General features: G+C 39.6%; 1 protein-coding gene across 2 annotated transcripts in view; it reads left to right on the forward strand.

The window, feature by feature from the left end:
* The window catches only part of CRYBG3 (crystallin beta-gamma domain containing 3), a 126212-nt gene that overhangs the window by 88774 nt on the left and 16119 nt on the right, over nt 1-21319 (forward strand). For both annotated transcript variants that reach the window (XM_055567876.1, XM_055567877.1), the window contains exons 16-17: nt 2213-2325; nt 7154-7280. In XM_055567876.1, coding sequence (XP_055423851.1) covers nt 2213-2325; nt 7154-7280 — 240 coding nt within the window. The remainder of the gene's footprint in view (nt 1-2212; nt 2326-7153; nt 7281-21319) is intronic.

Raw genomic sequence — 21319 nt, forward strand, 5'->3', positions numbered from 1 at the left:
CTTAATTTCACCCAGTATGTGCTTAGTCACTCAGTTGTGTCCGACTCTTTGCAACCCCATGAACAGTAGCCCACCAGGTTCCTCTGTTCATGGGATTCACCAGGCAAGAATACTGGAGTGGGTTGCCATTTCCTTCTCCAACCCAGTATAAAAACCACAGATTAATTATTATAATTAGAAGTCACTGAATTGGTTTCTGTGCGTCCATCCTCAGAACATTATTATGATGAGAATTATTCTATTCTGAGGCATTTGTGAGGTAGTTAAAATGAGGTGTTACTTTTCTGGGGTTGGACACATGTTAAGTGAATCATATCTCATTTAGGGGATAAAAATAAATTCAAATCAGTATTAAGTCCTTTTTTTTTTTTTTTTGGTTTGCATAAAGAGTATTTTAACTATTTGAGTCAAAACAATACTTTATGACAGACTCTGTGTGTGAGAGTGACAGAGACAGAAAATTTTAATGCTTCTGGGTGTGAAGACTAAGACTAAAAAGTAGAAGCAGTTATAACATATACTATCTGAAATATGATTAACGTGCATCATAAGTTGTCCAGGATTTGACATTTCATGGCTTCATGGTAAAATATTGAAGTGTAAATCTTAAACTCAACAATATGAATATAATTAATTCAACAAACTGGGAATACATACAATGAATCAGACAGCCGTGATCTCTATCCTCATGTGCCTTTTCTGATTGTTATTCTAAATAAAGATAATTTTTGCCTGTAGGAGAAATCACTCCACATTTTGAAGAATTAAACGTGATTTACTTTTTAGCTTCGAAACGTTCTACAAACCTTTAAGTTAAAAAGCATCGTCTGAAAAACCACCAACTGAAATCCTTATCAAGGAATCCAGGGCAGTTTGCCTGGACATGTAGAACTGTGCATATACAGGGAAGCATTCCAGAGGTCTGTATTGTCTTGGACTTGCTTTTGCCTTTTCCTACCAAAGGTCCGTGGTAGGAACTTGACGGGTCATGCCTCCCTAAGGCTGGGAGTCCCTTGGTGTTTTAACACTCCAAATACAGCCTCGTTTCACATGAAGAAATCATATTGTATAAGGGGGAGTGGATTCTCAGCTTTCTGGCTTGGACTTGGCTTTGATATCAGACCAAGCAAGGTCAGAGCAGAATGAGATAGCCAAGAAACAGTTCCTCAGGGTTCAGAGACCATCCGTCCCTAAGAGGACCCTTGGGAAGATGAAGAAGGCGAGCATCCGCTGCTCAATGAAGCCTTGTTCTGGATGAAGCAGTGGCAGGAAAGAGGGTGGTGCTGCAGCTGCTTATTACGATGCATTCTCAGCTACAACACAGGCCTGTCAGTGCCGGGTGGATCTGTGGGCCGTGTTATTTCAAGGCTCCAGTGTATTATAAAATATTTATAGGCCTCATTAATTTTTTCTTACCTATTAGAGATCCAAGGCCACTGGCGTTGCAGATTATTATATCTCTGGTCTAAAGGGAATTATATTTGAGATTTCATGAATTTTCCTTGACATAAAGAACTAAAGCAAAAATGTAGTTAATAGTAATATAAGGCTGTAAGCTGTGCATTTAAGGTATTCTATCAGTAGGCTGAAGCTTGTAAGCTGAAATACATGGCACGACCATCTTTCTTTCTTCACTATAAATCTTGCACTAATCCCATCATTATTATCTTCTCTGCCATCTGCTCTTGGGGCCTAACAGGCATCCTCATGCTCATTTATGGGCACGCGCTTGTGCTTTCTCCTTCTCCCTTTTATTAACTGTGAATCAAGAAGGCTTGGGGAGAGAAAAGCCGTAGCCACCCCTCATACCAGTCCAAACTGCCTTCATGTTTAGCACTAAATTGCTTCTTTTTTTTACACATGTTTTCTCATCACAGGGGATAATGATCACTTGATGCAATGGACAGGGACCAAATTTAGCAGAGGAGGGATTCTGATTTACTTCTACAGGTAGAATTGTTTTCTGGGCCTCCGTGCCCAGAATCTGGTGGTTTGAAATGATAAATAAATTGTGACATTTCTGACAAACACATAAGAAAAAAAAAATGAGTTTAAAGAGAATGTCTTCCTTCACACGGATTCCTTGTTAATAAATAAAACATGAGTCTAGTATTTTGCTGAATTTTTATAAGTACACGAGACTAAAATGTTTTCATTTGCTTCTGTGATGATATCAAACAGCTGTTCTCTGTTTGTTGTGTTGCTGTTGTAGCTCAAAGCTTTCAGTAAACCAGGGTTCCAAGGTGAATGTATCGATTTCACAAAAGAAGTTTTGGACTTGACTTCATCATTCATGCCATGTTCTTTTAAAGTTCTTCGGGGTTGGTAAGTATGTCTATCAGCTGATCTCTGCTGTTGTTTAAATAAGTGAATTTCTTTTAAATTTATACAAATTTGACTTTCTCTTTTGAGTACTCAGTGAAAGAAACAATTGTAATCATTTTAATCTTCCTTCACATGGATTCCTTGTTAATAAATAAAACATGAGTCTAGTATTTTGCTGAATTTTTATAAGTCAATTGCTAATTAGCCTATGTGAACTTTGCCCAGCTTGTGTTATGAGCCATTGTGAAAGAGAATGCTAAGTAGCCAACTCTGAGACAATTTTGCTGAATTGTTTTTTCTCATTGTTATCTTAGATTATTCCCTAACTGTTTTGCATATTTATATTGTGTGTTTACTGAGTAGTATAATAGAAAGCTATAAAAAGCATTTTTGTCCAGATAAGACATATTACTCCTAAATTAAAAAAAAAAAAAAAAACAACCAACTTTGTATTTAAAGTATCCGTTGTCCCCATTTCACAGTTGAAAATCCCTGATTCAGAGTTAGTTTCCCAAGGTCACGTATCACATGTCAGGGAAATGCTTTGGCTGTGTTTTTGTTGTTGTTTTAATTCTATGTCCTTCCAACTGTGGTAGCACACCAGACCTTTCTTACATGTATATGAGACTATATGTGATTCTCAATTTATATTCTAACATATATTCTCTATGTATCATTTTTTTATTGTGGTACACTACATATAACATGAAATTTACCGTTTTAGCCATTTTGAAGTGTATATGTCTTTATAGTAGCCTCTCTATCAGACATCTACCTAATAACTCATCAAAGTCTGTTCTTCCTTCAAGATATCTTGGACTCATCAGTTCTCCTCCTTTTCTCTTGAACCAGTAGAGACAAGAGTCCTGTTTACCATTTGAGGAATTTCAGTCTCCTACTGAGCCACACTGTAGTGTCTTATTTCCAGTGCTTACCACAAACCAAAGCCCAATTATTTGTCCCAAAGTCCAGGTTAATATTTTTACTGCTCCTCTTTAAATCCCACAGTCGTTCTCTGATACCAGTCAGATCGAGATCAGGATTGATCTGAACCTTTCCAGGATTTACTATCCAAAAAAAAGTGTCACTTTCCGTGTCCAAGCTTCATTCTATCCGCATACTAGCCCCCTTTCCTCCCGTCTCTGGGCATTTACTCAGCTGTGTGTTTTCCTCCTTATGCCTCTGTACCAGGGGTCAGCAAGCTTTTTCTGCAGAGGACTAGGTAGGAGATATTTTTAGCCTTCTGGGCCATAGAGGCTCTGTCCCAGCTACTCAGCACTGTAGCACAGAAGCAGGCACCAGCAACACATAAACAAGTAGGCTGTGTTCCAGTGAAACTCTGTTCATGGATGTTGAGCTTTGAATTGTATATAATATTCACATGTCACAAAATCTTTAATTTTTTTTTTTTGAAACCATTTAAAAATGCAAAAACCAGTCTAAGCTTGTGAGCTATTGGAAAACTGGCAATGGAGTGGATTTGGCCCACATGCTGTAGTTTACAGCTCTGCATCAAAGTGTCAAGTCAGTTTATTTCTCTCCCTTGGTTCTTGTCTGGCTGCAACAAAAATTTGGAACAAGGGACTAAAGGGTTTAAAACAGCAGACAAATTGCAGCTCAGTTCAGCTCAAGCAGACAGATCTTTTATTAGACAGACATTCCCAAGACGTGGAAGCAGGCCCACAGCAAAGGAGTCATCCTCCTGATTCTTCTTGGCTTCCCCTTTTGTATACTTCCATTTTCTTTTGGTTGTGCCCTGTGCGAAAGAGGGCTTGTACCCACCACCAGTCAATGAAAGGGAATGCAAATGAGCAAACACTCAAGGCCAATTGACAGTTGCAACTTATATAACAGTAGGCTCTGTGTGTATGTCTTCCCATAATTAAATCTGTTATAGTCAGTTGTATATATGTGTAGAATATTTATGAACGCTTAATAGGCTCCTGGCTGCCTGAGGGTACTTGGGGAAGCCCCTGTGATTAGTTTGTATCCACTGTGTGCCCTGGACACATGTGCAAGAGTTGGAAAAATCTCTCTGGTTATTTTGTAGCATATCTGTGAACTCTCCTGGGTGTGTCTGGGATGCTGTTGGGAGATCTTTGGCTAGGCCCACCCCTATTTGCTCATACCTAACTTCCTCCCTAACAAAAGTGTATAGGTTTCAAGTGGATCTTGTCAGTGGATGTTACTTGGTTGGCCTACATGCTATGTTTAAAAAGTTTTTTCGTATCATTACTAAGATTTAGGATATTTTCCAGAAGAAACTATTTTTCACCTTCTGTTAAAGAAATCAGAAGATTTGGAAAATGAGGGAACATTCACCTTTGTTGATAATTATTAATAGCTGGCATCGAGTAGAGGCGTGTGTGCTCCCCAATGTACCATAGGATATATCGCCAAGTTTTTTTTTCACCTGGTACACTGCTCATTTATATTTACCTACCTGGCCTCCTGCAGGTGTGTAAGTTCGTGAACCTTGCTTAGTACTCATCAGCATATATATTTTTAAGGTTCAGTCCAACTTCATTCCCTCTGTTAACCTTCTCAACTAACCCTAAGTTAGGCTGTCTTTTTCCCATTCTGATTTCCAGTGATCCTCACTACTTTGAACCTCTTTGGATGTTACTGTGTTTATACTTACTTCCAAGAAGGATGTGAAAGTTTTTACAATATGAAAACACATCAAGTAGGACACAGTTGATGGAGAAGGAAATGGCAACCCACTCCAGTGTTCTTGCCTGGAGAATCTCAGGGATGGGGGAGCCTGGTGGGCTGCATAGTCCAGTCTATGGGGTCGCATAGAGTCGGACACGACTGAAGCGACTTAGCAGCAGCAGCAGCAGGACACAGTTGAATAGATTGGCTGCAGCTTTTTTGTGAGAAATCTATATACCAAGGGCCTGAAATAATTTTGTTCCTAGTATTCGATTCTGAGTTTCTAAGATAAATGAAAGTATTTTGCAAGGTAAGTTTTAATTTTGTGATAAAGCACTGAAGTTTTGGATTTTTTTTTTCCCCCTTTGAGGCAAATATATTTTCCTGACACTGAAGTCTAGGATAGATTAGTCATCTGTATTGCTTCATGTTGGAAATATATTATTTACTTACAAACAAATATATATTATATATATATATATAGTGTGTGTATATATATATATAATTTATGTATACATTTGTCCCTTGGTATCTGTGAGGAATTGGTTTCAGAAACCCCCACATATACCAAAATCCATGGATGCTCAAGTGCCTTCTGTAAAGTAGCTTAGTATAGTCAGGCCTTCGTTATCTGTAGGTAGGAAACCAGTAGATAATGGAGGGCTATCTACATACAAAATGTACATTTTACTTATATATTTTATTTATATTTATGTGTGATTTATTAAACAATAGTTTTAACAAGAGGATACAGGAACTATGGTGATTGCTTATGATTGCAAATGCTTTAGAGATCTGGATTTGAGCCCAGGTCACGACTTCCTATCTATGTAATCTTAAACAAATGGGACCATTTCTCTGAACCTCAGTTTCCTCCTCTGTGTGTCAGAGGAGTCACTCTGTGGTGTCTGACTCTTTGTGACCCCATGGATTGTAGCCCACCAAGCTTCTCTGTCCACAGAATCCTCCTCTGTAACTGGGATAATAATAGTACCTACCTCAAAGGACTCTATTTATAAGAACGAAATAAAGCATGTAAGGGCTTAGCTGCATGCCCAACACATTGAAATTTTGTCATAAATATTGGCTATAAAATGGTAATTACAGAGACCTCCCTTGCATTCCAATGGTAAGTCTTCACCTTCTAATACAGGGATGTGGGTTTGATCCCTGGTCAGGAAGCTAAGATCCCACATATCTCACTGCCAAAAAACTAAAACGTCAAACAGAAGCAATATTGTACCAAAGTCAATAATTTAAAAAAGTGGACCGCATCAAAAAAAAAAAACAAACCTTAAAAAATAAAATGCTTATCACACAGGAGACGTGGCAGTAAACTGTGTTATGGAGCATCTCTGTGGATATCTGATGTTCAACTTGTCTAGCTATAGTACAGTTCTGGTGATCTTAAAATATAGGGCTAGAAGTTAAACTCACCAAAGCTAAAGTAGTAACAGTCAATATAATTTCTCCCTTGAGCTCCTTCTTGCCAAAATGCCATGTTTTAATGAAAATTTTGATGAGTGCCCTACTGAAGAGAATTTGCTGTGGAAGATTCTAAAGGATTCATTTCCTTTTAAAAATCTCTGCTAGCTATCAGCTGTGTAGATGACAGGTTTTAAATATTTGTGTGTGATTTTAGGAGTCTAGCTTCTAACTCAGCCTAAACTGAAAGCAAGCTCATTATTAAATAAGGGTAAAAATTTTTATTCTCTCAAAAAGAACTTCTGATCTGTTGAAGCACTTAATAATTACTGTAATTTAATCCCAGGTTTTTATACTTGAAAGCACCAAATTAAGTTAATGGTTAGCTTACAGCACATATCTTAACGTCAATTCTCAGCTGTCATTTAATAGGGGAATCCTGGGCAAATCACCTAATTTTTTTTAATCCTTAGTTGTGTTGTCTATAAAAGTAAGGACATGTTTCTCCCTCATAAGTTAATGAGTACACAGTAAAAGAACACACGTGGAGTACCCAGTGTAGCACATGGTAAGCAGTCAGTAAGTGATAGTGGTAGCTTTTTTCTTTTTAAATCTACTCGGACTATTTGCTGCTGATCAGCACCAGGACTTTTATATCCTACTCCTAGCCTGTTTCCCTCTGCATGAGAATGAGTCCAACAGCCAACTGATACAGTTTCACTGGAAGTTTCCCTGCTTGTTTTTTCAGCTGGCTCCTGTATTACCAAGAGGGTGTTTCCACTAATCAGTGTGTGTTAGAAGAAGGCCTCTATGCCGACCTTACTTCCTGTGGCTGCCCAACATCTAGAGTCAAATCCCTGAAGCCCATTGACTATGTAAGTACTTTGCTGAATGCATATTTATAAGATGTTTTCTTGTCCTGTTTAATTACCATGAATGAGAATGTGAAGTTGGAAGACATGCTACAAGGGAAAAATATAAAAATTTAAGTAACTTACTTGTAGATTATAAGGTTGAGATTTACTCATGAAATCCAACAAACGTAAGTTTGATACTTTTCTTCCTTTTTTTTGAGTAGAATGCAAAACTTAGAAAGCCAACTAATATAGCCTTGAGCTTAAATGAATACTTTAACCACTTTGGGTGACATTGACAAGGTTACTTGATTTCCTCTTCTATAAAAGATAATAGTATCAAGTTGGCCAAAATGTTTGTTTGGGCTTTTCTGAAAGATGTTATGGGAAAAACCGTAACAAACTTTTTGGCCAACCCAATATTTTATACGGTCACTGGGATATTAAATGTGATGGGTGCTTGTAAAATGCCTACCATTTGGTAAGCACTCAATAAGTGTTAGCTATTAGTATCATGGTTATAACTTTTAAAGCTAATAACCTGATCATTTCATCATTCTGTTAGATAAGTCACATGACAGCTTGTCGGCTACCTAGGTTTACAGTGTTACTTTTAAGGCGTGGACCTCCATTGGTATTGATTGAAAACCTTGTTTTGGGGAACTAGGGCTTTCCTGCCTACTGTGTGCAGAATTACCTGGGCCACCTTGGAGGGCTACATTTATAGAGTAAGTGGTTTCTCCTTTCTGTCATATTTACTCAGAATTTTAAGTGTGAGAAAAGCAGGATGACTACTCTGGGACATTCATTCTGTTCCTGGTTAGTGCTGTCTTTGCAGAGGAAGTGGTAAAGATCTGGAATATTTTCAAGGTGTCCAGCTAAGATGATTCCCTGAGAGCATTTGGTCAAAGCTGAGATTCATGCAGTGATGACTAGAAGCCCTCCATGGTGATGGCAGTGACTCAGACCTTTAATCAGAGCTAACTCCAGGAATGATGATCCTACTCAGGATCCTGATCCCAGCCTCAACAGCATCATCTTCTTTCACAGGGCATTCCTGGAGAGAATAGTTGTGGTATCAGGCTAAGAATAGAGTCTTGGCAGAGGTACAGGAATAAAAATAGAGTCCCGATCTCTCTCAGTGGCCCTTAGACACCAACTCAGAAAGACTAAGTGGCTACTGATGCTTCTTGTTTATTGCAGGAGAACTGGTTTAAAAAAAAAAAAAAAAGAATGTGTTTTGGTGAGTCTAAGTATTGATAAGGCTGAAAAAAGCTTTGGAAAGTAGTCTGCATTTACTGGGAAAGGAACTTTATTAGCATATTTTTGTCATCAAACTAGCGGACAGATGCTTATATGCTTCAAATGAATGGAATTACTATTTTTTTTTGAGGAGTCACATTTCTTATTTCTCATTTCCACATTCATGAAGTCAAAAATGAAAAAATTAGGAGCAAAAACCTACAGAATGTTTCTGTGTAAACTGAAATGTGCCGGTGCATGTCCCTGGTTTGGTCCTGTGGGATACAGCAGTGTTGGTGAAGGTGCCCCTTGGAGAGGACTTGTGAGCTACAGCCGTTTCACTCCAAGAACCGATTAAAGAGTATATTCAGTTCATGTAAAGAGAACATTAACCTTTCTTAATGCCTTTACCAGATATGTTTTGAATCTTTGAAAAGTCTTTTTTTTGGTCTGCATTTTTGAATCATTGTGTGTACTGTGTTTTTTAATTAATTTTTGGCTTTTTGGGTCTTCATTGCTGTGCAGCTTTCTCTAGTTGAGATAAGCAGAGGCTAGTCTCCAGTTGCAGTGCTCAGGCTTCTTGTTGTGGAGCACAGGGTCTAGGGCATGCAGGTTTCTGTAGCTGTGGCTCGTGTGGTGTCTAGTGCACTGGCTCAATACTTGTGGTCGATGAGCTTAGCTGCCCCTTGACATATAGAATCTTCCCAGACAGGGATCAAACCCTTGTCCCCTGCATTGGCAGGCACATTTCTAACCACCGGACCACCTGGGAAGTCCTGAAAGGGCTTTGTTCAAGACATGTTTAGGCAGTAGGTTTAGTGGCGAAATATGAGGTTGGGCATTCCAGTAAAGACCTGCAAATTGACCAGGAGTCAGCCTCAACAGGTAACATTTCCTTGGTGATGTCAACCATGCTTCACCCTGGTAGCCCTGAAACCCTAAGTTGATCAGACCTAGGAGACTGACAGATAAACCAGAAGGCCAACCTGGTGATTTGTAGTTGTTGTTCAGTCACTCATTCGTGTCCAACTCTTTGCAACCCCATGAACTGCAGCATGTCAGTCTTCCCTGTCTTTCACCATACCCCAGAGCTTGCTCAAATTCATGTCCATTGAGTCAGTGATGCGATCCAACCATCTTGTCCTCTGTTGTCCCCATCTCCTCCTGCCTTCAGTCTTTCCTAGCATTAGGGTCTTTTCTAATGAGTTGGCTCTTTGCATCAGGTGGCTAAAGTACTAGAGCTTCAGCTTCAGCATCAGTCCTTCCAATGCATATTCAGGACTGATTTCCTTTAGGATTGACTGATTTGATCTCCTTGCTGTCGAAGGGACTCTCAAGAATCTTCTCCAGCACCACAGTTCAAAACCATTAATTCTTTGGCACTCAGCTTTCTTTATAGTCCAACTCTCACATCCATAGACTACTGGAAAAACCATAGCTTTGACTCGATGGACCTTTGTCGGCAAAGCAATGTCTCTGCTTTTTAATATGCTGTCTAGGTTGGTCATAGCTTTAGGTAGATTGTAATGACTGAAATACTTGGGAATTCTGTCCTGAGCATTTTTCTGCTTTTTTGGAAGAACCCAGGAAATGGAATTAGTCATCAGAAGATTTAAGATTTGGGTAAAATGAGGTAAATGTCTTTAAGAGTAGTTTACCTGAGCTAGCTAACATGACCCACAGAAGAGGCTCCTTTCCTAGTTGTTAGCATTCTCCAGACTCTGTGTATCCTTCCTTTGGAAAATTTTAGATGCACTTTATCTATCCTGCTTTTCTGATTACTTTCACAGCCCCTCTCTCCCCTCTGTGTTCCTACTGAGGTATTGATATGCCTCTTCGTATAGATTGGTTAATATTGCTGCCTATGCCACAGTCAGTGTGATTCTGGATTCATTCGGGGAAATGTTACACCCAGTTGAGTTGACTTTAGGATTGACTGATTTGATCTCCTTGCAGTCCAATACATATATATGAGCTCATGTTTTGATTTTGCTTTTATTAGTTAAAACTGCAGAGTTTTATGAGGGTGTTGCTTGCAGTTGGCATTCCCAGACATGCTGTGACTTAGTGCTCAAGTGTCATAATAGTATGATATTGAAGAATCTTAATACTTCATATAAGATCAGTGTGTCTTGCAAATGACAGTTTGCTCCAGGCTGAAGTATATCTGTGCAGACATATGTTACCTTCTAGAGGCCCATGAATGCATAACTTTCAGTCACTTTTTACAGTGAAAGAAGTGGCAAGCATAGAGTTCTGCTTTTCACTAGTGTGACCTTGTACAAATCACTTATTTTGACTTCAGTTAACTCACCTATAAAGAAACTGTTAGAACAGGTATTTTTTAAATCTTTGACAGCCTCCAGTTCAACAGAATAAATATCCAGGGCATATTTCTAATTGGACATGAAAAACATTGTGTCCAGCCTTAGGATTCACATGGTCTGAGGGAATAAGATGGTATGTTAGTTTTCAATAAGGTTATGCCATATAACTGGGTTGGGAAGATGCCCTGGAGTAGGAAATGGCAACCCACTCCAGTATTCTTGCCTGGAAAACTCCATGGACAGGGGAGCCTGGCAGGCTGCAGTCCATGGGGTCACAAAGAGTCAGACATGACTGAGGATACACAATAGCAAAAACAATGCCATGTAACAGTTCCCAAAACAGTTGATGAGGAGCTAAGAGGTGGATGGGGAATTTAAGTAAACTGTTTTAATTATTGGTCTAGTAGTGTGTGAGGTAACCTGCTCTTGTTTTGTTTCCATGGGAGCAGCAGTCTTCTCATTACTACTTCTTCAGTGTCTCCATGGTGGCCTGGCATGGAAGTTGGCCTCCTTTGAAGTATAATCCAATCCTGGCAGCTATAAGCAGGCAAAGCAAAAGAAACATTGCAACATGAGGTTGTAGAAAAAGTTTAAATGAAATTTATGACTGTGATGACATAAATGATCTTAAAAGGTAGAATAAGAATTGGCGAGGCAGTAATTCATTCTGTGTGAGAGTAATGAATAAGGGGTACAGCTATAAATAGAAGAAGACTGTAAATCCAGCCACAGATTAAAGGAAGCAATGACTTTGTCAAGTGTGAAAGAGTCTGGTTACTATAAAATTTTCAGATGAACTCATATATAGTTAATAGCAGTAACAACTGTGTGCATTTTGAAAATGAAGGCCAACAGAAGCCTACAGTAAACATCACACTTCCAAGTGAGATGCCAGAAGCATTTCCTTTTAAATTTAGGAGGAAGACAATGGCCTCTACTCTCACCAGTTTGATTCAATATCATTTTGCAATCTTAGACACTTTAATAAGATTAAAACCAAAAAAGATATAAAGGAAGAAACAAAATTGTCAAGACTTTCCACAGATAAGCTATTAGGATTAATATGAATTCTTTAAAAGTAGCTGGATACAAGATTAATAGCAATTAAAATATAGGATACTTGGGAATAAATCTAACATAATACAAGTACATCCTTTATGAGGAAAATGGTAAAAACTTTCTTGAAGGACATAAAAAATGGAGAGAGATTTTTTAGATGAAAATACTCAATATTGTAAATATTTTGGTCTTCCCCAAATTTGTAAAATTTGGGGCAAAATGCTTACAGAATCTTTGGTCTTTTGCGAGGAGGAGGGTGAAGGTAAAACATGACAGACTCATTCTAAAATTAATCTGGAAAAGATAGGGGTTCAAAATAGCCAATATTAATTTTAAGAACAATAGGCAGGATCATTTATTTGTCCTACCAAATATATATATATTGCATTATTCATCAGAATAGTTAAGATAGTATAGGTGCAAGGTGCAAGGAGAGGCCAATTAAAGAGTGAAATAGGAAAGCATAGAAACTGACTTGCATGAATAATGGAATTTGGTAGGTGACAAGAATAGCATTTCAATGGGGCTATTATGAAAGACAGTTGGCCCTTTATATGGAAAAAAATACAGTTTGAATCTTGCTCTATTCCAAACACCAAAAATAAGTTCCAGATGGATTAATGGCAACCTAAATGTGAAAACAAACCTGAATGAAATGTACAATGCAGGGAATATAGTCAGCAATCAGGTAGCATCTTTATATGGTGACAGTTGACAACTTGACCGTATGGTGATAGTTTTGAAATGTATAGAAATATTGAATCACTATATTGTGCACCAGGAACTAACATAGTGTTGTAGATCAATTATACTTCAAAAACAAACAAACAAGCTCATAGAAAAAGAGATCAGATTTGTGGTTACCAGAGGACTGTGTGTGTGTGCGCTCAGTTGCTCAGTCATGTCCAACTCTTTGGATATGGACTGTAGCCTGCCAGATTCCTCTGTCCATGGGATTTTCCAGGCAAGAATACTGGAGTGGGTTGCCATTGCCTCCTCTAGGGATCTTCCTGATCCAGGGATTGAACCCAAGTCTCCTGTGTCCCCTGCATTGGCAGGAGGATTCTTTGCTACTAAGCCACTTCAGAAGCCCCTACCAGAGGAAAGGGGAGGAGTAATTGGATGGAGGGAAGAGGCACAAGCTGGAATCAAGATTGCTGGGAGGAATATCAATAACCTCAGATATGCAGATGACACTACCCTTATGACAGAAAGTAAAGAAGAACTAAAGAGCAATCCATTCTGAAGGAGATCAGCCCTGGGATTTCTTTGGAAGGAATGATGCTAAAGCTGAAACTCCAGTACTTTGGCCACCTCATGTGAAGAGTTGACTCATTGGAAAAGACTCTGATGCTGGGAGGGATTAGGGGCAGGAGGAGAAGGGGATGACAGAGGATGAGATGGCTGGATGTCATCACTGACTCGATGGACGTGAGTCTGAGTGAACTCCAGGAGATGGTGATGGACAGGGAGGCCTGGCATGCTGCGATTCATGGGGTTGCAAAGAGTCGGACACGACTGAGCGACTGATCTGATCTGATCTGATCTGATCTGATGGTTTTTGCAGTGGTCATGTATGGATGTGAGAGTTGGACTATAAAGAAAGCTGAGTGCTGAAGAACTGATGCTTTTGAACTGTGGTGTTGGAGAAGACTCTTGAGAGTCCCTTGGACTGCAAGGAGATCCAACCAGTCCATCCTAAAGGAGATCAGTCCTGGGTGTTTATTGGAAGGACTGATGCTGAAGCTGAAACTCCAATACCTTGGCCACCTGATCTGAAGAGCTGACTCGTGTGAAAAGACCCTGATGCTGGGAGGGATTGAGGGCAGGAGGAGAAGGGGATGACAGAGGATGAGATGGTTGGATGGCATCACCGACTCAATGGACATGAGTTTGGGTAAACTCCAGGAGTTGGTGATGGACAGGGAGGCCTGTGCTGTGGTCCATGGGGTCGCAAAGAGTCGGACATGACTGAGTGACTGAGCTGAACTGAACTGAGCCAAAAGATACAAGCCTCTAGTTCTAAGATAGATAAATACTAACAATGTAATGCTGCTGCTGCTGCTGCTAAGTTGCGTCAGTTGTGTCCGACTCTGTGCGACCCCATAGATGGCAGCCCACCATGCTTTGCCGTCCCTGGGATTCTTCAGGCAAGAACACTGGAGTGGGTTGCCATTTCCTTCTCCAATGCATGAAAGTGAAAAGTAAAAGTGAAGTCGCTCAGTCGTGTCTGACTCTTTGGGACCCCATAGACTGTAGCCCACTAGGCTCCTCCATCCATGGGATTTTCCAGGCAAGAGTACTGGAGTGGGGTGCCATTGCCTTCTCCAAACAATGTAATGCATAATATGATAAATATAATAAACAGTGCTCTATGTTATACATGAAAGTTGTTAAGGAAGTAAATCCTAACAGTTCTCATCACGAGGAAGACTTATTTTTCCTGTTTTGTATCTATATGAGATGATGAGTATTCACTAAACTTACTGTGGTAATCATTTCACAGTGTATGTAGGTCAAATCATTTTGTCGTACACCTTAAAACTATACAGTGCTGTGCTGTGCTTAGTCATGTCCAACTCTTTGCAACCCTATGGACTGTAGCCTGCCAGGCTCCTCTGTCCATTGGGATTCTCCAGGCCAGAATACTGGAGTGGGTTGGTTGCCATCCCCTCCTCCAGGGATCTTCCCACCCCAGGGAACGAACCCAGGTCTACCACATTGCAGGTGGATTCTTTACAGTCTGAGCCACTAGGGAAGCAATACAGTGCTATGTGTCAATTATAGCTCAATAACATTGGAAGAAAAAAAAATTAGAAAATACAGGAGACTATGCTGATGATATTGGAGCAAGATAGATTTAAATGCAAAACGTACAAGTCAGTAATAGGAGGGGTAAAAGGCGAGTGTATCAGTTTCCTGTTGCTGCTGTAACAAGTTCCCACAGACTTAGTGGCTTAAAGCAGCAGAAATGATCTAACAGTTTTGGAGATCAGAAATCTAAAATGGGCCTTTTTGGGGTAAAATTAGGGGTCAGTATGATTGCATTCCTTCTGGAGACACTAAGGTAGATACTGCTTCATTACCTTTTCCAGCTTCTAGAGGTCCCCAGCATTCCTTGGCCCTCTTTCATCTTCAGATTGCATTACTTCACCCTCTGCTGTCTATCCTGTCTCTGACCCACCTGCCTTCTTCTTCTAAGGACCCATGTGATTATATTAAGCCTATATGGATAATCCAGACACATATCCCCACCTCTAGATTCTTAACTCATCACACCTGCAAAGTCCCTCTTTGCTACATCAGATAACATATTCACTGGTCCCAGGGATTAGGGTGTAGACATTTTTTTGCATGGAGGTAGGGGGACAATTTGGGCTTCCCAGGTGGCGCTGACAGTAAAGAACCCACCTGCCAATGCAAGTTAGATGTAAGACATGCTGGTTCTATCCCTGGGTCAGGAAGATCCCCTGGATAAGGGAATGGTAATCCGCTCCAGTATTCTTGCCTGGAGAATCCCAGGGACAGAGGAGCCTGGCAAGCTACAGTCCATAGGGTCGCACAGTCAGATATGACTGAAGTGACTTAGCATAGCACGGGAGGACAATTCTTAAGACTACCACAGCAAGCCACAGACTAGGAGAATATATTATAAGCTCCAAAGGTTTAATGTATAGGATATAAAAAGGACTCTTTCAAAATACTTGGGGAAAAAAAGGAAACCTTATTTAAAAAATCAGCACAAAATATGAGTAGGCAGTTCATAGATATGAGAAACATGGCTTAGGATGTAAAAAGCATATTCACTAGTGAGCAAGTAAATGCAAATTAAAACAGTAATTAGGTAGCATTTATTACCTTACTTCAGATACAAATATTGGAAGATCTGACAACAGCAGAGTTTAGTCAGTGGCAGAGAAGTGGTATTATTTACACAAAACTACTGGAAGAAGAATCAATTGGGATGAGGGGAAAATAAGGATGTTTGTTGCAGCATTGATGGATGAAACAAACTAAGGCAGAAGCATTTAAGGAAATACAGTATAGTAGGTGAGGTTCAGGTGTTACTATGGATATTACAGTAAGATCCATTTATATAAAATTTAAAAACAAAGGATGTATAAGTGCTAGAAAGATTGACAACTTCAGCACAGTGGTTACCTCTAGGGAGCGGGGAGATTAAAATTCAGCTCTGCATGTTATGTTTTTCTTGTTTATGCAATTTGATATAAATATAATAAAAGGTATTATTTCTGGGTACTAGATACATGGTCAACTAAATAGTATTTATTCTTTTTGAAATGTAGTATTTTTTTTTTTTAAGGAAGAAGACCAGTTAGCAAGGTAGATTTGTAATGAAACTGATTTTCTAAGCCAAATGAAAGAGGCTTTGATAAGGTGGATTTTGGTCCACTGGAGAAGAGTTTGGTTTGGGAGTCTGACAGACCATTTCTTGTTAGCTGAGTGACCCTGGGCATGTTTCTGACCACCCTGAGCCTCAGATTTCTTGTCTAATAAAATGAGGATTAAAAGAGCTAGTGCATGTGAAGGCTTTAGCACATGAAAGCACTCAATAGTACTATAATAGCTCATAGACGAGAATTAATATTTGTTGTGCAACATCAAAATTTGATAGACTGAGGTATTTATGCGATTTTGTTTTATATAGACCAAACTTAGAAGATTTTGTATTAGAGTCTAATTAGAGACTTAGGAGCGTCTATTAAATTTTCACCACTGCAGATGATGAAAATGCCCTTTTGCCAGCACACTGTTGGGTATTTCTCTGGACTGGAATGGCATCTGAGGTGCACGTGATACGCACACATATGCCGTACACACTGCACACAGCACAGTGTATTATGCTTACTGTCCTTGAGTTCAGTCCAGGTGTTCTTAGTGTTTCAGACATGGTTCATTTGGCAAAGATCGGGGTGAAGTGATGTTGTCGGGTAGATATTTTTAAAATAAAATAACATGTTACATTTAGAGTCTAGCCAGTTAGCATATCCTGAGGTAATACCAACACCTTTCCCATACAAGCAGTGATTTGAAACTCAACTCTACAGTGCCAGTGTACAAGTCTGTATGGGTTGTTATTTTTTTTTCTGGGGGGGGGGGGTTGGTATGTAAATAAGTAAGCCTGTTTATTGTCCAAAGGAAAAGAGCCAAGATAAAGTGAAAGGTGGAAATGTCAGAGAGGGGAAGATAATCGATAGCGAGAGACAGGTGATGGGACAGAAGAATTCCACTGGACTTGGCAACTGAAGATACCTGTAAGAGTGAAGATCTGGTTAAGGCAGATAAGGATGTGAGATGCCAAAACGCAGTAGAGATGATGCTAACTGTGATTCTGGCAGAGAAGGCTGCAGAGACCTCTGGAGATGAGAATGTGAAGGGCTTTGTAGCCCATGAAAGGAAGTTCTGGACACTTCCTGCTGGAGATCAGAGCTCAAGAGCTTCCTTCCAGCTCAGAGACTGAACTTACTGAAGTATCTCAGGCACTTGGCAAATTATCTGGCATGCAACAGGAGTTCACAAATGTTTGCTAAATTGAATAATGTCTTCTTCCTTCTAAACAATAAGAAATAAGACAAGATTTTATCAGGTGCTTTGTTTTTTGTATTAACATGTCCAAGTAATTTTCTTTTCTTTTTTTTTTTTTAAATTGGAATAAGGCACCTTTATTTAGTCTTTAAGACACTAAGTCAGACTTTTTCACAAGATATTTTTTGAGTAGCTGCCATGTACCAGCCTCTAATAAAAAATGGGAATGGTGAACAAAATAGTTCCACGTTCTAACTCCCGGGATGACCCCTTTGTCCAGTAAATGTGATCTTTGAACAGGACATTCCCTTTTGTTATGTTTTTGTCAGAGATCTCTCTCTCTCTCTATTTGCCCCTTCTACCTGTGCCCCCCCCATAGTCTTACACAGGCTCTATAGAGATATTCTGTGTAATTACACAGACCAAACTTCTAACCCCCACATATGCTCATTTCAAAAAATCTTTTAATTATGTGCTTTCAAGTTACAGTTTATATACTCTCTGGAGTGAAAGATTCCAGCCTTGGCTCCATATTAACAATGAGCTAATCAATACAATTTAACATTTGCTTTGTCTCTAAAGTTAGGTAAAGACCATTTGACAGACTTCATTCTACCTCAAAGACTTTCTATATGGATAAAAAGTCAATGAAAAAATATATAAAGTACGTATGTTCTCTTTACCATCTTGAAAACTTGTGCAGTTGATGACTAGGGAAATTATTTCATCCCCATTGTTTGTTTGAGCTCATATTCAAGTCTGTATAGTTTTGAAAAATACTGAAGCTTAGTAGTTAGATTTAAACATCTTATCCAATATATATAGAAGTTGTGCTGATGTAAATGTAATCCTTCCAGCAGAGTACTTGTACACAGGGTCTCCAAGCTCCACATTTATTTATTTACTATTTATGTATGTATTTGGCTACCATGAGTCATGGCATATGAGCTCTCCCTTGCATCATGCAGGATCTTTCTTTGTGGCACATGGACTCTAGCTGTGACGTGGGCTCAGTGGTCAAGGTGCGTCGGTTCCAGAGCTCACAGGCTTCAGTAGTTGTGGTACACAGGCTCCCTAGTGGTGGCGCATGAGCTCCGGAGCCCAAAGGCTCAATAGATGGGGTGTGCAGGCTTAGTTGCTCCCCGGAATATGGGATCTTAGTTCCCTGACCAGGGATTGAACCTGCATCCCCTGGCTTGTTAGGTAGATTCTTAACCACTGGACCACCAGGGAAGTCCCAAGTGGGGGACACACCTGTTAAATTGCTGTGATAGGTAAGAATGGGGGTCATAGACATTGCCCAGCTGAGCAAGATGACATCAGATAGTATCACACCTGCCAATCAAAAATAATCTACATGATGAAATTACTTAGAACATTTTAGAACTGTAGTGAAGGGGTTAAGAACACAGCCTCTGAAGCCATTCTGTCTAGTTTCTAGTTCTTTTACTTCCTGTGTGTGACCTGTGCCTTAATTCTTCATCTGCAAAGCATGGATAATAATCGTACCCATGTCAAAGGAAAGTTGCATGAATTAAAGGAGTGAATATGGTTTTGCAGTTCCTAAAGGAACCAGTCCATTCTAAAGGAGATCAGTCCTGGGTGTTCTTTGGAAGGACTGATGCTAAAGCTGAAACTCCAATACTTTGGCCACCTCATGCGAAGAGTTGACTCATTGGAAAAGACTCTGATGCTGGGAGGGATTGGGGGCAGGAGGAGAAGGGGACGGCAGAGGATGAGATGGCTGGATGGCATCACTGACTCGATGGACGTGAGTCTGAGTGAACTCCGGGAGTTGGTGATGGACAGGGAGGCCTGGCGTGCTGCAATTCATGGGGTCGCAAAGAGTCGGACACAATTAAGCGACTGAACTGAACTGGACTGACTGAACATGAATGCATTTTGGGATTTGGAATTTTTCACATTTTAAACAATAATATGATTCATTAGTTCATAGATAGCATGTATCCCCAGAAATATTCTGGGCAGTACCCCATAATTAAACATATTTCTATTTCTGTAGCAAAATATAATCATAGCTACACAAATTGGATAAATATTATAAATAATCTTCTGCTTATTCAGGTCAGATTTTGTTGCCAAATAAATTAGGTTAAAAAAAAAACTTAGAAAATATATATATATATACACTTCTCCATCCATCATTTACAAACATTTATCTGTAGTTCATGTGTGTGTGTGTGTCTGTATGATGCCCAGCACATGCTGTCACATGTTAATTATTACTGTTATCATTTAAAATATTTAGTTGATAGACTGATGAGTTTTTTTTAATGCAGTTTAAATACTCTTTTTCTTTCTTATCCACATTTCTTATCCACATTTTAGAAACTGTATCCTCATTGCATGACTTAGACTTGACCCAGCAGGAATGCCCTCTTCTGTTCCTGCTGACACCTAAGAAGAGTGTTTGGCCTCAAATGGTTGGCTGTCTTCTGAGTTAGCATGGACTGAAGCCAAGAGATTTGTAGAGATCAAATTGTAGTTAAATTCTGGTGGTTTCCTTGGAAAGGTCAGATTGCTCTGATGATGACAGGAAATGGCAACCCACTCCAGTATTCTTGTGTGGAGAATTCCATGGACAGAGGAGCCTTGTGGGGGTATAGTTCATAGGGTTGCAAAGAGTCAGACATGACCGAAGCGACTTAACACACAACACAAAGAGAGAGTAAATACATATCAGACCTCTAAAGAGGGCATGACTTTAAACTTAGAAACAATAGATGTTCTCAAAGGAAAAGTTTGATAAATGGGACCACATGATGACATCCTGTTGTTGTTAATGGAAAAGAGGGACATTTGTCCATGTTGGCTAGTCATGTTTCATCCTTGGCTAATGCTGTCGGTTTGTGTTCTTCACCCATTTATGTGTTGGGTCTCTTAGAGGATCCTTACTGAGTTAAGTAAACTGATACAAATACCCTCCTCTGTCATTTTCTGCAATTATTTTCCCAATCTTCCTGCTTCATCATTTTTAAAACAATTTTTGAAATCCCCTCCATCAAATTTTCCATTGTTTGTTGTTGTTCAGTCGCTAAGTTGTGTCTGACTCTTTGCAACCTCATGGACAGCAGCATGCCAGGGTCCCCTGTCCTTCACTGTCTCCCAGAGTTTGCTCAGATTCATGTCCAGAGTCAGTGATGCTATCTAACCATCTCTTCCTCTGTTGCCCCCTTCTCCTTTTGCCTTCAGTCTTTCCCAGCATCAGGGTCTTTTCCAGTGAGTCTGCCCTTGGCATCGTCACACTGTTATCTTAAGGCAAATTTCTAGGTATAGAATTCCCAGATTGCCTTTGAACTGGAGAGTGAATTTGATGCAGTTTGAATGATAATGACAGCCCTTTAAAACGTTTTTATGGACATTCCCCAAAAGGAAGACAACAAATGTAAATATGCAGGACCTATTTTCTTAAAATATCACTTTTAACATTTAAATTATATCCTCACATAAGCTTTTCATTTTTTTCTGTGGAATATAAAACAGTTACATCTAGATGCTTCTAATGTAAGAGTCTGCTGCTCTCGCCACAGCAAACTCTTTACTTGTGGAGAGTGTTGCTGGTGGTGGACCATGAGTCCACCAAGCTCCTTGCCTGTCTGCCCTTCCTTACTGATTAGTAACTCAACAATCAGAGGTAGATGGAAATGCTTTTTTATGAGCTTGAGGGTGAAGATGTTGGGAAAAGTCCAGCAATGTAGTCAGGGTCTTATCTGTGGATTTTGATTGTCCATTTGATTCTGTCACCAGTTTTAGTGACTAACTTAGCACCTGCTATTGGCTGCTTTTCTAACCTGCTATTCTGGACTCTCCTGTAAGGACATTTCTTCAATAAATTGTTGAGATGCTTCCAATTTTTATTTTGCA

Source organism: Bubalus kerabau, chromosome 2, assembly GCF_029407905.1.
Source record: "Bubalus kerabau isolate K-KA32 ecotype Philippines breed swamp buffalo chromosome 2, PCC_UOA_SB_1v2, whole genome shotgun sequence".
Lineage (NCBI taxonomy): Eukaryota > Metazoa > Chordata > Mammalia > Artiodactyla > Bovidae > Bubalus > Bubalus kerabau.